The following is a 15749-nucleotide window of genomic DNA, read 5'->3' as shown; positions in this document are numbered from 1 at the left end:
TACTAGATTCTCTGGCGAGGAGGGCTTTTTGTTTTATTTGTCTTCCGTATTAGGCTGCCAAAGTGGTTATGATGTAAGTGACATTCATGCAAACTGAATTTTTCTCTGCTCGTCCTGCTGGCTCTGCATCGTTCCCATCCTCCACGTTGGGCTCTTCGCAAAAGTGATTGTGCCCCAGAATGAGTGCTTTGGGAATACAGTCACATTGCCCTGTGATTTCTGCACAGAGCAGTTAGGACGGGTCTGTAAAACACAGAGGATCATACCTGTGGAAGAAATAATATTTTGAAAAGTTTTGAAAAACATTACAGAAAACAAGGACGGTATTTTGTCAAAAACCTTGTTTTTCTAATATATGACTGAAATACACAGAGTTTTGCAAAACATCAGGATCTAGGTAGCTACAAGAAAGTAGATTTTAAGTGTTTAATTGTTTATCTAACATTTTATTATTTTATTCCTCCTACGAGTCTTTGTTGAAATGTGTTTATTTTTATCTTCAGAAAAGAGGTGATGACTTCGAAACAGTGTCGTTCTGGCTGTCTAACACCTGCCGATTTTTGCACTGTTTGAAGCAATATAGTGGAGAGGAGGTAAGCAGTGCTCCTACTCTGGTTTCTTTTGCTCCACAATACTACTGGGAGCACTCCTCTTTAACAAATTTATGTAATATCTCAATATCTAGTCAAAGTCTCTTAAAACAGTTACACTTTTTGGAATGGTGGTGATAATGTTAGTGGAAAGCACGGGGAGATGTGAACCAGTTGCCCTTTATTGAGGCTGGGGGCCCAGAGGCTAGGTGATGTGCTCCTGAAAGTGCCAACTCAGATTCAGTACAAAAATCCAGCTGCAACCGTTATGGTGTTTATTAATGATTCACTGAACTTCTTGTGAAGAAGGCCATATTAAGCCCTTTAACCATAGCATGGGAGACCAGTTATGTTTGGAGGCTGTGGTATGTGTAACTTCTGCTTCATGCTTAACTTGGATTTTGGCTATAAATGACTAGGTGAGCATGCCCATGCTGGAGTGGGAGGGAAGGGTCTTAACTGCCAGAAAGTTGGCAGTTTGTTCCTGTGTCAGATATTTGATTTTGCAAGTCAAGGAAGTAGATGTCACACAAATCACAATTGAAAATCAAATCTTAGCATTACCCTCAATCAGAAGAACTTCCAAATTAAAGTTTTGAGGAGCTGTGACTATTATTTTGAAAGTATTATTTGCCAGTTGCATGAAAAAATACCAATACTGGTTTTGTGTAGTATTTTTGTATTCCACTGAAGCATTTGTTTCTGTTGTTTTATGAATTCAGGGGTTTATGAAGCATAATACACCTCGTCAAAATGAACACTGCCTCACTAATTTTGATTTAGCTGAATACAGACAAGTACTGAGTGACTTGGCTATTCAGATCTACCAACAACTTGTCCGAGTGTTGGAAAACATTCTGCAACCAATGATTGGTAAGGCGAAGTCGAATTCCTTAAACTTCACACCGTAGTACCAAAGTGAAAACTGTGATGGTGGTGATACACTATATCTTGTATTTCTTCCTAACCAGTAGAGTTTTATTAATAGTTTTTGTGGTATTCTGTTTATAGATGACAAGGACTACAGTGGACAGGTTGTATTAGAGGGAAACCTAAACTGTGTCTGGTTCTTCTGGCAGTGACAGAAAAAATCAAATTACCTTGTTCATACTTGTTATAAATCATGCATTTACAGGAAAAACTGTTAGGACAGTCTGACATTGGTTGCCCTGTGTGTTGGGAAATATCCCATGTTAAAAATGGCCTTCGTTACATGATGACTCATAATTAAAATCAATATGGAGAAAAATGGCTGGTTGTCATTATGGGCAGCAAACAGCAATGAAATAGCTAGCAGTGATGAAGCTGACATTCGGAGAGATTTTATTCATTAAAAGTACTTTTCATTTTTCTTGTCAGACAGTACTCTCTCACAAATTTTCTGTATGCTTTCTGATCCTACCATTTGGAAGAATGAAACAGCTCTTGGTTTGCTGACTATGCTCTTCACATGACCATGGGAGGAGAAGAGTATTTTGCTGAGCTAGAGTTAGACCTTCCTTTCAAAGAGACATGCTGGAATCTTTGTAAAAACCCTATAAGCTAAGATTTTGCAGAACATAGTGGGACACAGAGAATTGCTGGAAATCATGGCAAAGTGTGGCCAGCAGAAAGCCCAGCCTGCTTTTTCTGTGTAAATACTAAGTTTTGCTTCTTGCATAATATGCTTGCATATGGGAATTTTTAGTCGTTGTAATAAAGTTGTCGATCAAATGCAGTTTCAGGAATGCTGGAGCATGAGACTATCCAAGGTGTCTCAGGGGTGAAACCAACAGGGCTGCGAAAGAGAACATCCAGTATTGCTGATGAAGGAACCTACACTTTGGACTCCATTATTCGGCAGCTGAACTCTTTCCATTCAGTGATGTGTCAGCATGGAATGGATCCAGAGCTGATCAAACAGGTTGTCAAGCAGATGTTCTACATCATTGGGGCTGTAACGCTTAATAATCTTCTTCTGCGCAAGGACATGTGCTCGTGGAGCAAAGGAATGCAGATAAGGTGGGAGAGCTCGTTTTATACTTTTCTTGCTGCTGGAAGTCTTAGTGAATTCTTGACACTGGAGAACATCATTTTGACATAATAGCAGATACACTTTGAGTATTTAATTTTCCACACACAAACAGTTGCCGATGCTGCTGAATTGGTTTTGAGCAGTTCAGTTGAAAAGAGCTTGGTTAATTTAGGCCAAATCTTACCTGACTTTCAAGGAAATGGGGTAGAACCAAAACAAAAATATTTCATCATCAAGTAGGAATCAGAACCATAGGTGAAACGGTGGTAGCTGCTTTCTCAGCTTTTAGAGAAGAATAACACATGTGCCTGCTGTGTTCTTTCTATGCTGTTGGCACAGTAGATACCTGCTGTGTTCATCCACACTGTAGTTTGCTGCATCCTGCAGTAAAGCCATCTTATTCTATTCCTGCATTTGGCATCCGTTGCCCAATGCATTCTATTGGCATCTCCAGGAAATTTAGCCAACGTATTCCAATCTCTCAAGTAGCTTGAAAAGCCTCACTGTACATTTGCGTGGACAAAATCTCATTTGCCTTTACTCTTCCACTCGTCACATTCCTGCAATTAATAAGAACAGAAACAAATGGGAAGACCTAGTTACTGGATGTCTTTGGCCATAGTTTCTAACTGGTTTGAAATGCAAAAATTCCTGCGGTAGTCAGAAGGAAACAGTATGAAGACAAAATTACAAGAAATTACAAGTGTGAAGGAAAAACATGTAAGGGCAAAGAAGAAACACTGGGAAATTAAAATTGCATGTGTTTTCAATTTAGCCATAATCATGCATTAATGTCTTGATACTCTTACCTCTCTGTACAGATACAATGTGAGTCAACTGGAAGAATGGCTACGTGATAAAAATTTGATGAATAGTGGAGCTAAAGAAACATTGGAGCCCCTCATCCAGGCTGCACAGTTGTTGCAAGTAAAAAAGAAAACAGATGAGGATGCAGAAGCCATTTGTTCAATGTGCAATGCACTGACTACTGCCCAGGTAAGCAAACTTGCATTGTCTGTTCTGCTGTTCCTTTTGAGCAGTTCTCTGCCTGATGGTGTTTGCTGTGCTTGCCTGCACTGCTGTCACACATGGATCAAAGATTTCTTACTTTGTTTAAATTAAAACAGCTTAAATTGGAGGGGTAAAAAAAGGACCAGATGTTCAAGATAAATTTTGACTAAATGAGAGGAAGCTCAGTAGATTGTGCAGTGTGTAGTACTATATACACAGTATCTTAGTTTGTGAAAATCCTTAGGGAAAACTCTTCAGTCTAAGACATCTCTGTACTCCAGGCAACTCTGCCTAGGATACTAGGAAATTATTCTTCTGCCATCAGTTAGTATCCACTTAAGTCAATGGACAATTCACACAGAGCTGTTGTCTCAGGGTCTGCAAACAAAAGTGTTAAGTTACTGTACCCATTAGCCTCAGAAAGGCTGAACCAAGTGTATCTCAGGAAACAGCTGAAGGCTTCTATTTATGAAAGCTTAGATTTTGTACAGATAAGTTTACTTTTTTTTTAACCATGCTACATCTTCATAGAGCTTGTACAGGAATAACTGTATTATCAAGCACTTATGATGATTACTGAACATTCCCATCAGGAAAAGGAAGAAATTTCTCCATTTCTTTCACAATGATGTCGGCACTAACGGTTGCATTGATATAGCCATTTTGATGTGGTAATTCACATTGCTGGAAAATCTGTTAGTTTTCCACTGAAATATGAAGTTAGAATTCCACATTCTTCAAGTGTGTTAACTTTGTTAAAAAGTGTTGTGTTTTTTAAAGAAGAGAATCATGTAAAGAAAGAGAATTTTTTATAAGTTTTACATGTTTAACCCATATTATTATTTAGAGTCTTTGTGTTGCTGTTCTTTCCTGTAGTGGCTTTAGCCCTATTTTTAGAGAAATAGCTCACACACTGGAAAAATAGTGACGTCATAAGACTCTCTTGAATGGAAGCTACAGAACGTCATAATTATAGGGTCAAAATTATGGAGGGAAATACAACATGTTTCTAGGGGATGTAGGAACACAATCAATTACTAATCATCTGATTTTTCCATAGTTTGGTATTTTCCACACACATGTCAAATTTTACAGTTTCTACCTCCAAAGAACACGTTCTGAAGGATGCAGTTGTATAACTTAGCATTAAGCAGGTGATGGAATTCTGTATGAATCAATAAAGCAAAAAATAACAAATACTTGTATAGAATTTTCTTTTTAGAATAGCTAATTTAAGAAGTATATTTTTAATAACCATGGATGCATCTGTTGATTCATCAGTAAATGAACCTAAAATGGTTGTTGTTCTTCACAGATTGTAAAAGTTCTGAATTTGTATACTCCAGTTAATGAGTTTGAAGAGAGAGTTTTGGTATCGTTTATACGTACAATACAGGTATGGCTATATCTTTTAATGAAAAATAATTTGACTGTTTCTGAGAAACTCTCTGAGGAGTCAAAATAACTTGTGGCCTGAAATACATTCAGGAATCCGAAGTAAACTAGGCTTTTTAAGCTGTCGTTTTTTAGCTTTGTTGAAAAGGTGATTGTCAGCCTTAAAGTTTTAAGCAATCACAATTTACTGCTTCTAAACTTGCATGAAAATGTTAGTTTCCATGTCAGCATGTATGAGATTTTTGGAAGGTGAGCGGTTTTTGTGATTATGCATCTTTGTGTGTGTAAACACACTTGTATGCCAACTTTTCAAGTGGTAACATTTATATATGCACATTTACTTTTGTCAGACCTGTGTCTCCCTGAGAAGTTCCAACTGCTTTGAAAAGTGAGGCTTATGTTCATTCCAAAGTTCTTCATTTAGCCCTTCTAGTTTTATATGTATTGACCAAATGAAATGTTTTGAAAAGCAGCCAGTAGAGGAAAATAAAAGAAGCAAAGATGATCTTTCTGGTCTGTTAGAAATCAAATTACATTACTAGCAGGGTGAGGGAGATTGGGAATGTAGAACTGAGATAAAACTATAATTCCACTTACTGAAAAGATGCAGTTAGCAGATAGTGGGCAAATTCTTCCTTTTGCAGGGAATCTAAATATCTTCAGATTGCATTATAAGGGGAAGATATGCAGAATCGAAAATGATGAAAGAAACTACAGTTTAATGGCACAATTATTGCAAATGTGTCGGGTCAAGTTAGCGTAGGGTGTGTGTCTGTACACACGTGTATCTGTAAGCACAGATGAAATACTGCCTCTTTGCAAGATGATTATTATCAATGAAGTGGCTAAACGCTAATGTAATCACTTTCTTATCTTTGCAGATGCGTCTGCGAGACAGGAAGGACTCTCCTCAGTTACTCATGGATGCTAAACACATCTTTCCTGTTACTTTTCCATTTAATCCATCCTCTCTGGCATTAGAAACCATTCAGATCCCAGCCAGCTTGGGTCTGGGCTTCATATCACGTGTCTGATCCCAAGGATGTACTGTCAGTGTTAGATGGAGAATCAGTTGCCTGATATCTTTACCCATTAGAACATAGTCAGCCACTGAAAACACATTTTCTGAACAAACAGTCTATTTATGCCCAGATCTGTAGTAAAAGTAGCTGGAAGACTACGTAACAGCACGCCAGATTGAAGGCTGATAGAAAGATGCGCATTTGTGTTCAGTCATTGCATTTATGAGGACATCACTGATTCATACATTTCCAGAACATGGAAATCGGGCTTGGACAAAAATTGTGTCTTCAGCTGCCTAGAGACATTTTTAGATCTTTAGTAACATATTTAATTAGTGTAAATTAAACTCCATATGTAATCTTCTCATAGGCAGGGACCAACAGGGACAGTCACAGTCCTGAACATGGAAGACTTGAAAGTAAGGCATTTTGTAGTAGAATACACAGTCGCTTGGGAGCCTGTTACATATAGTTTGTAAAAACTGGAATGGAGAAACACAAACTGGCAATATAAAAAATGATTTCTTAAACCACTTCCTTATTTATGTCAGCTTGACATAAATTCTAGTGATAAGTCTTATAGCTCTCTATATGCTATAACGTAGGTGTTCATTTGTTAGTATGGTGGTTTACCAAGCATACTAAATTGCTGCTGCATATTGTGTTCTTTTAAATGTATGACAGTGTCATACTAGGCACTAAAAATAAGATATTTAATTTTTTGTTGTCAACCTTATTTGCAGTCTGATGCAGTCTGTTATTTTAACTGGATTTTGGCAAATGGTATCAAATAACACCTGTAGAGGAAAATGGTAATAAAGCACAAGTAGCACACTGGAAATTACATGTTTAGTTATTTTTAAAAGTAGTTAGCTAAAAATACAGAATCTTGAAGCAAATGATCAGAAGTCAATAATGATTATAGTGTTTCTTTAGATTTTGTAGTCTAATGATCTTCGTTTGTAGACCCCAGAGATGACAGCGTATCTTTTGAGTATAATCTCTTTTGTTTTGTTGCCGCTTAAAAAAAAAAGTTATTCTTCTGTACTGGAGTTTGAGAGGAAAAACTTTAATAGAAATTCTCATTCCAATGAGCCCAAGGCTCTCATTCTTTGAAAGGCTGACTAACAAGAACGATAAGTAGGTTTTGATGATGATGCTGTCATTTGACTATGATTCATGCTGATGTAATCGTTGGAGATCCAGAGTGCACAATGAGAAACTGAGTTGTTTTAGATATTGCACAACCAATTGGTAAGATTTTTCTGTCTCACACATCTTGGATCTGCTATGCAGAATTCACATTTCACAATGTGCAATGTAAGCGCAGAAGCCTCACTGAAGGTTCCAATTCTGAACTTTAGAACAGGTAGTTTGTGGTGTATGATTCAAATATACACGTTAACAAAAGCCACACACATTGCTCAATTGCATTGTGCAATATTTTTTATGTATTATAATAATTAGCAACCTAGCATTAACATTGATTTCTTTTAAAATACTGAGAAATAATCTAGAGGTACACTATTAGACTATTTGGTACTGATCTGTTTGCCTGCAAACTCACAGAAAAGTTTTTCCTGTTAAGCAGACTGAAACATTTCAGTTGTGCTTTACTGGAGAGGTAGACATGCTGTTTGTATGGTTGCTAAAATTGGTAGTAAAGACAACCTAAACTTTGTCAGTATCGTTTTAAGATGCTCATGTCATCTTCTTTTTAAATGTCTATGCCCCTTGTTATGTTTGATGGATCACAGCACTACTTCCAAGAACCTAATACTGCATTGTGTGAAAGTTTTGAATGACCTTTGCTAAATGGTTTAGATTGTTTCTCTGTGCATGGTATACCAAGCTCTCTTTTTTCAAGCGTTCCTTGATTTCTGAAACTATGGCTACCATTAAGTGGCTCCGAATAAGGTATAATGTAGTTTTCAGACTGTTAGGAGTACCATACTTGTGCGAATGTAACGGGAAAGTCTTTGCATCCAGTAAGAAGGTTAGGGAAGATACATGAGAAAATGCTGACCTACAAAATTTTTCTCCTATTGAAAACCAAACAATTGGCATTACGGTATGTTCATACTGTAGATCAGGAAATGTATTCACTACTTAGGCATTAGTGTATTAAAATGTATGCCTAAATGTATTTTTGTTTATTTTTTAAAGTTTGTTTACCTGTAAAAAGCCTTATTGTATCCTGTTTCCTTAAAAACAGTAGTGTTTATTAATTTATAGGTATTATCCTTAAACTCAGTGGTTTGACTGGTATTACTTTTATATAACATTAAAAGTATATGCTGCTTGACATGTTTTAAAGGAAAATATTTTTAAGTTGGAATAGATGTGTAATTGGTAATTCATCTAATATTTTACATGGCAGTATTTTACATGCACTTTTCAGAAATAAAATTTTAGTGTCAGTGTATAATATATCTTTCACCTTAGGACTAATATCTCTTTAACCATGGAATATAATGCAGAATTATTTTAACAACTTGGTTTTTTTTCCTTTGAATCATTGTTATGCTCTTTTAATGTGGACGTATCTTTTATATTTTAATTTATTATCTATTGCTATGATAGATTCTATCAGATGCTGGAAAAATACTTGTCAATGACCCCTTAGAATTATATACCGTTATTCTAGAGATTTTGCACAATAATTACCTCATTCAATTTGGTGTATTTTTATTCCAGTGATCATTTTATTTTCATGTTTAGGACTCAGTCTTCTATCCAAATTTTGAAAAATTGCTTCTCAGATTCAATCTGGGATGGAATGTGGAAGTGCTTAAGTCCATTAAATGTGATTATTCTATCACAGGAAAAAAATAGGGTCAACTTTGATGTTAAAAGTGGATAGATATCCAGTAACATTTGTTCCCAACTTGGAAACACCAGCATTTGCAATTTGAAGGTCTGTGTAATTTGTGATTTAAACTGAACACATTTCAAATACCATACAAAAACTTTGAGTAAACACTTGTTTTTTTTAAGATGCTGATAATTCATGTGGTAAATAAAAGCCTTTCAACATAGGTTTTCACTCAATGCCACTACAGTACATAGATGAAAACCAAAACATTGTCAGAATGACTTGAGCTCTGATCTGTTGTAGTGTCTGATGTTGTACTTAGTAAATGTATGCATCATAAAAACTGTAGCCTAATAGCTATCACTGGAAAATGTCCAAATAAAATTACAACTGTAAGATGTGCTTTGGGGTTGGTTGGTTGGTTGGTTGTTCATAGGCTGCGTGCTGGGATATTCCCCAGACGATCACACGGGTTCCCTCTACCTTCATGGCAGACTTGGTGTTGCCTGCCAGGGAAGCTGGTTAAAATCTGAGGATTGTACGAGTACACACCCAGATACTGACAGCATGCCATAAACTGCTATGCATACTTGAAAATATTTTTTTCTGTTAGGACATTTTTAGGATACCCTTCTGTTAGGATATTTTGTCACCAACTATTAACTGTTACTGAAATAAGAGTTAAGATTTGTACTTTGCCAGAACATTGTCTTCGTGCCATGAAAGCTCTTCCAAGCCACGAAGGCTGGCAGGGCCAGTGGGCCTCTGGGCATATATCCACCTGCCCAAACCAGGTTCTACGTTTAGTCACATCTTCTTTCTCATGAAGGATATTTAAATATAACACCTATTAGTGCCCTAAGCTTAGTAAATGCATTCTGAGCTGTTTATTTTTATCTTATTCTAGGTTTGTTAGAGAAACTCCTTGAGGGCCTTTCATAGGACGGTGATTCATGTTTCTGTTGTTTTACCCCACTCGGTCAGGAGTAGCTCCCCTTGGGACCCCTCTGGCAGCTGGAGTAGCCATTATTGCTAATCTGTAAAGATAGACCCAAGGTACCAGCTTTGCCAGGATCATTGCAAGACCTGTACCTGTACGTATGGTAATTGTGACTGCTACTCAGGAGCTGGTGTGCCAGCTGTGCGCATAAAAAGCCCTCATGTGCTTTAACCGGGTGCTGCGGGTCACTGAGGCGAGCGGAACGCTTCGGCTGTGCCTACGGCGGGGAACCGGCTTCTTCGCCGGCGGGAAGGGCCGTGCCCGGGCCGGACAGCCCCGGGATCCGGGCTGGGCTGTTTCCCCACGCCTCGGGGGCGGTGGCCGGGGGCGGGCCGCGGCGCCGCGGCCGCTTGCGGAACCGGCTGACATCACGTCCCTCTCGGCGGGCGGCGCGGAGCGGCGGCGGCGGCTCTGCCCCCATGGCGCTGGCCGAGCTCTACACCCAGGTGAGCGGGGTGTAGGGCGGGGGGCGGCCCTGAGGGGTACCGGGCCGCCATGGCAAGGGGGCGCGGGGGCGCCTTCTCCTGCGCCTGCTGAGGGGCGGCGGCCGCCCCGCGGCGGGAAGAGGAGGGAAAGGGGTGACTAGGCTGGGCTCCCGATGCCAAACTCGCCGGAGCGTGCTTGTGCTGCTTCTGAACCCCGGGGTTGCGGCGGCGGCGGCGGTGCATTACAATGTTGAGCCGTTTGAGTCCGCCTGTTTGGACTTGGCGGAGGGAACGCGTCCCCTCGACCTAAGGGTGCATCACCTGCATCAGCCAGCTGAGCCAAAGCACATCTGAGCGGCTATAAAATCCCAGGGCAACATGGGAAAACGCTACTTTCCGAGAGAAATACTTCTTTCTTGAGGCTTTTAGTCTGTAGGTGTAGGCTTCTGATGTGCTAGCCAGCGATTAGACAGTTTTAAAGTTTAACAGCACTTCCCTGGCCGCTTAATCGTGTGGTGCTCGCTCCTTTTGTTATGCAAATATTGAATACGTTTGGCAGAACTTGGCACTAAAACAAAGATTCTTCCTCCTTCATGCTGTATTTTTTGCACAAATTTTCCCACTTTTCCTGTAGTCACCGTAGTGTTGTGACGTATAGCTTGCCTGCTTAGCTTTAAATAACAAAAGTACCGTGTATGTTACTAATTTATAAGCCCCTATCTCTTCTATCATAAAAGCAGCTGCCATAATAAACTCCTATTTAGCCTTGTGCTCCACTGGTATTTACTTGTTTGTTGTGTTAGTTCCACACTCTGAGCAGCTGGAAGAACAAATGCCAGTTTTTTTAATCAGGAATAATGTTAGGCAGGTGGAGGGGAGGAGGGAGTGTAGGTGTAACTTGATACAAAAATGAGCAAACTCTCTTCTGTTTACTTGTAAGGCAGGGTTTGGAGAAAGTGAGCTTTGGTAGGCTGGGTACATTTGCCAATGGAGGCTCCTGGAACTGCAGGGACCTTTTCTGAAGAATCAGTACTTTGATCACATGCTTTTTCCTCGCTTTCTTGTCCATGACCTAGCACAGTTTGCTTTCTTATGTGGGAACACGCTGTGTGACCCTGAGGCTATTTGGAGGTGACATTCTTGACTCACACAGAATAACAGCAAATACAGAATTCAATTTAACAGATGTGAATAGATAAGTATTTTTTATAAGCCAGGAAATCAGCATAGCATAAGAATGGCACAAAAGTCAATTTATACTTAGAAACACATGGAAAAGGCAAAGTTAAAGCTGGTCTCGTTTAGCCATGTCTTTCATTTGCCCATTAAATAGATATTTGTGAAGCTGGATTTTTCTCCCTATGGTCGGATAGATGAAAACATTGTCATTATAGTGGTTTGGGGTTGTTCAGAAAGCGTCTTTGTTAATTTTGGATATTGTGTGAAAAAATTCCATCATGCTGAAGGTGATACCATCAGTCAGCAAATATAAGAACCCTCTAAATCTCAACTTGTAGTTTTAGAAAGAAGGCATTCTTTATTGTGGCACCAGGCGCACAGGGGATCACTCCACCTAGTGTGCGTGCCGAGTTGCTCAACTACAGAGGTTATATGCAGTCAAAATATACATATTCATTAGATTTCTAGGAAATGGTTATCATATTCATACTGTTTCCTGGAACTCATTAATATATGTAAATACCCTTGCCACGTGCACATTCATGTCCATTGGTGGTCTACCCAGGTACTCTGGCGGTTGTCAGTGGTCTTCCTCGCTGTGTCCACTGGTTGAACGCAGTCTTTGGGCATGCTCCGTTCATTTTTGGCTTGGTTACACAATTCTTACTGATACTAAACCTAGCTTATTCTAGCACATCTTCCTTATTTATTCTACTGAAGGGTACAGGGTCTCCAAACTCCCCTATATCTAACCACATATAGCAAATTCTAAGACTGTCTGCTCACAAAGTATTCCAAGCATTTCAAACTTAGTTATTTTGCTCCAATTGGAGGGACCGTATGTTCTTTTTGAAGTCAGCAAATGGCATCAGCAAAGAGGTATCATGGAAGTGGCTGAGCTTTCGATTAGTGTTCATCACCTGACGTACATGACAAGTTGGTGTATGGTTGACCAGAAAGGTCAATCTCCATCCTTAGAAATATTGAAAACTAAATTGGAGAGGTCACTGAGCAACCCAAGCTAACTTGCAGGATGTCCCTGCAAAAGCCCCTCTTACCCTTAATCATTTGGTGTTGATCCTCAGGGGTTAGAGTTGAGAAAGCTACTGTTGAGGTACAGTGCGGTTTGTAGGGATCTCTGTAGGTACCCACTGCTGTTGGTGTGTTCAGTGGGGTGGAGATCTTCATGTTCTGAGGATCTGCTGGAGCTTCCAGGGCTTCCTCCAAATTAGAGAGGAAAAAAGTAATTTGTGCCAAAACCAACAGTTGCAACACCTACGTGAGAAGGTATATGAGTCTCCAAGGTATCTGTGGGTATGCTAACACTTCATGAAATCCTTGACTAATGTTATTTTTTCAAATAAGCAGCTGCAGCAGTTCTCACGGATTTATTTAAACACAGTTGGTTCAAACTGGCCATGAATACAGCTAGGGTAGGGGAATTAAATGAAGGGATGTAGCTATCAAAACAGAAAGATGCTAGAGGAAGATTGTATGGCATGGTTGCTTGTGCAAGTAGAGACTGAATGGTTCTGTGCTCTCTAGTGTTACTTTGTCAAAAATTAGAGGAGAGATGCCCCATAAGAAACTCAGTACTAGCATGTACTGGTGATTTTCAGGCTTTTTTCTGACATCACTGTCCTTCCTACTGTCCTCTCCTTACATCCAAGTATAGTCTTCGATGTTATCTTCATTGCCATTTGAGATACATGCTATATGTATAAAAAATATTTTGCACCAAGGTTTAAGGAAGATTGTGACATGTCAGAAGTGATTGCAAACTGCACATCCCCAAACAGAAGTGATTTAAGTGTTACCAAACCCAGTATGTAGTAATTCATAGTTGATGCATTAGGGAGGCTTTTGGGGATGAAGCCGCTCTGTTAAACCTGGCAGGCCGAGAATGACACACTCCACATCAGTGATTAAATTCCTGACAGTTTGCCAGCTGTGTTAGGTTCTTTTAAGGAATGCTGTTTCCTATAGCTTCTAGGGCAGAGCATTTAAAGATGTTACTAATGCTTCAGCATTTTCCCTTCAGCGTAGGAGAACTAGGTGGTTCGACCGGCATAATTTATGTTCAAATATTTGTGCTTCAGAAGGCTAGACGTAATTTGGTTGTTTCAATTCTTCAAATACCTAGAAGAAAATTACAATTTATCTGCTTCCATTGGAAATAAGTGCTTTTAGGAAGGATGTTTTCTTCTTGAGGCAGAGCTAAAGTACCTTACTGGGACTGAGCTCAGCTAAGCCAGCTGATTGCTTGTAAAGAAAGAAACCTGTTGGTAGTCTTTAAAGGTCACCCTAGGACAGGGGAAGATGTTGTTTGGAGCTTGCGCTTCAGTCCCGTTAGAAGATAGGTGAATGTGCGGAGTCTTTATTTTGTATACATCTGTGCCCTGCGCAAAATGCTTTCTAAGATTGTCTAAATTCTAAGTGAGATTCTTTCTCTAGTACTCACTCATTTGAAGTCTCCTAGAAATCAGGGCTCTGCCTTAAATGTATTTTGTTCTCCTTGTTAGAGGGTTTGAAGAGTGCCAACAGTCTGGCCCTTGTTGAGACTGCTGCATTCTGTTCTGCAGACTTTACGCTAAACAGAGTAAAACAAGCACATCTGAGATTAATGAGGCTGCTCTCTCTCTTTTTTTTTCTTTTTTTTTTTTTTTTTTTAATTTCATGAAGAATACTAAACCACAAAAATATAGCCTGCTGAAAGGGTCAGAGCTAATAATAATCTCCAATGGTCCTGGCATCCAGTTCAGCTTTTAGGTTTACCTTGACATTTCAAAAACTATCTTTTTATGCTAGTGTGGAATTATGATAATAGCTAAGCTAACTATTATCTTGTTTTTCTGTTGTAGTACAATAGGGTTTGGATCCCTGATAATGAAGAAGTTTGGCAGTCTGCAGAAATCACAAAAAACTACAAAGCTGGAGACCATTTTCTCCATGTGCAATTAGAAGATGGAACTGTAAGGAGAAAAGCCATAATTATTGTGGGGTTTGCTGAGATATGTTTATGTAGAAACATAGGACTCACCATTATGGGATCTAAATGAATTGTCCATATTTTCTTGTATGCTAACCCGGCAGTGATCAGAATTTTATCATATTGAGATTTATATGGTAAACAGCTGTTACCTAAAAATATGAAGAGTGCAATTCTAATATCTGTATCACATTAATATAGAACACGTACCTTGAAGAAGAAAGATCACTTTTGAAACAAGCACTGAAACTCATCTTAAGTTGAAGTAAATAGGAATTGCAAGACAGGTATGATTATCTCTCACAGAGCTAGCTGTTACTTTTTCCCCTGAAGTTGTTGCTTTAGGTAAGATCTGATAATTTTCATATCTGAGTCCTTTACAGATTTAATATTTTGAAAACACTATTTCTGCATTTCTGTTCTGTAAAGACAAGTATTAAATGTATGATTAAGTGGACTTGTTGAAAGAAACAGAAGTGAGTTTTAAATTTTGTATAAACAAAACGGAAGGGTTGCAAGTAAGGATAGTTTTAGAACTTCCTTAAGTTCTGACCAGGTGTTTACTTTCAATCAGTTGCAGCTTGTCTACCATTTTAATCTGTACTTGAAATATGCATGTGTTTAGAGAGCTAAACACAATCCTCATTTTTACAGATTTCAGTATAAAATATTGTAAATTAAGAGAATGTAGCTTTATTTTTAATAAACAATGAAAGGCCCCATCTTAATTTCATTAACTCCAAATCCCTTAAGTCCAGTGAGATGTATGGAATTGATGAAATACAAGATTAGACAAGGCTCCATCAGCCCTGTAACTTTGTGTAAAGGTAGAATATCTATTTGTGTTTATGCAAACATAATGCATTTTATGGTATTTCAAGTAGTTTTTGTTGACAGGAACTGAATTACCCTGTTGATCCAGCTGCTTTGCCACCCCTACGAAATCCTGACATACTTGTTGGTGAAAATGATCTCACTGCACTTAGTTATCTCCATGAACCAGCAGTTCTACACAATCTTAAAGTTCGTTTTGTGGAGTCTAAGCTTATATACACCTATAGTGGTAAGCAAAGTCAAATGCAAAGTTTAAAAGAAATTCTTTAAAAAAAAATATCTTGGGTTAGTTTGCAATATGATGTGAGCAATGTTTTCCTCAAGTGTATTTCAAGTCATTCAAGTTTTTGTATGAGTATAGACTTGTTTGATGATCAGGATCTCCTACCTAGCTTAGAAAATATTGCAACTTTGTATCAGTTTAACCATTGTTGCCAGGCTTCATTGAACTAACCTATGTTTTATTTTTGTTTTG

At 38.7% G+C, this 15749-nt stretch overlaps 2 protein-coding genes across 9 annotated transcripts in view; both read left to right on the top strand.

Annotated features, from left to right (window-relative positions):
* MYO5A (myosin VA) overlaps positions 1-9241 on the top strand; it is a 103819-nt gene extending 94578 nt beyond the window's left edge. For all 5 annotated transcript variants that reach the window (XM_064456431.1, XM_064456429.1, XM_064456427.1 and 2 more), the window contains 6 exons: positions 504-593; positions 1313-1463; positions 2309-2591; positions 3426-3600; positions 4931-5011; positions 5892-9241. In XM_064456431.1, coding sequence (XP_064312501.1) covers positions 504-593; positions 1313-1463; positions 2309-2591; positions 3426-3600; positions 4931-5011; positions 5892-6044 — 933 coding nt within the window. In that variant the 3' untranslated portion in view covers positions 6045-9241. The remainder of the gene's footprint in view (positions 1-503; positions 594-1312; positions 1464-2308; positions 2592-3425; positions 3601-4930; positions 5012-5891) is intronic.
* Positions 9242-10192: 951 nt separating this feature from the next.
* Positions 10193-15749, top strand: part of MYO5C (myosin VC) — a 36674-nt gene continuing 31117 nt past the window's right edge. For 3 of the 4 annotated variants that reach the window (XM_064456422.1, XM_064456421.1, XM_064456426.1), the window contains exons 1-3: positions 10193-10293; positions 14313-14423; positions 15338-15503. In XM_064456422.1, the coding sequence (XP_064312492.1) occupies positions 10267-10293; positions 14313-14423; positions 15338-15503 (304 nt within the window). In that variant the 5' untranslated portion in view covers positions 10193-10266. Of the gene's footprint in view, positions 10294-14312; positions 14424-14641; positions 14728-15337; positions 15504-15749 lie in introns of those variants that run through there. The other variant, XM_064456423.1, reaches the window with a different exon arrangement.

This window comes from Phalacrocorax carbo, chromosome 7 (assembly GCF_963921805.1).
Source record: "Phalacrocorax carbo chromosome 7, bPhaCar2.1, whole genome shotgun sequence".
NCBI lineage: Eukaryota > Metazoa > Chordata > Aves > Suliformes > Phalacrocoracidae > Phalacrocorax > Phalacrocorax carbo.
This window is presented reverse-complemented; position numbering and strand designations above follow the sequence as displayed.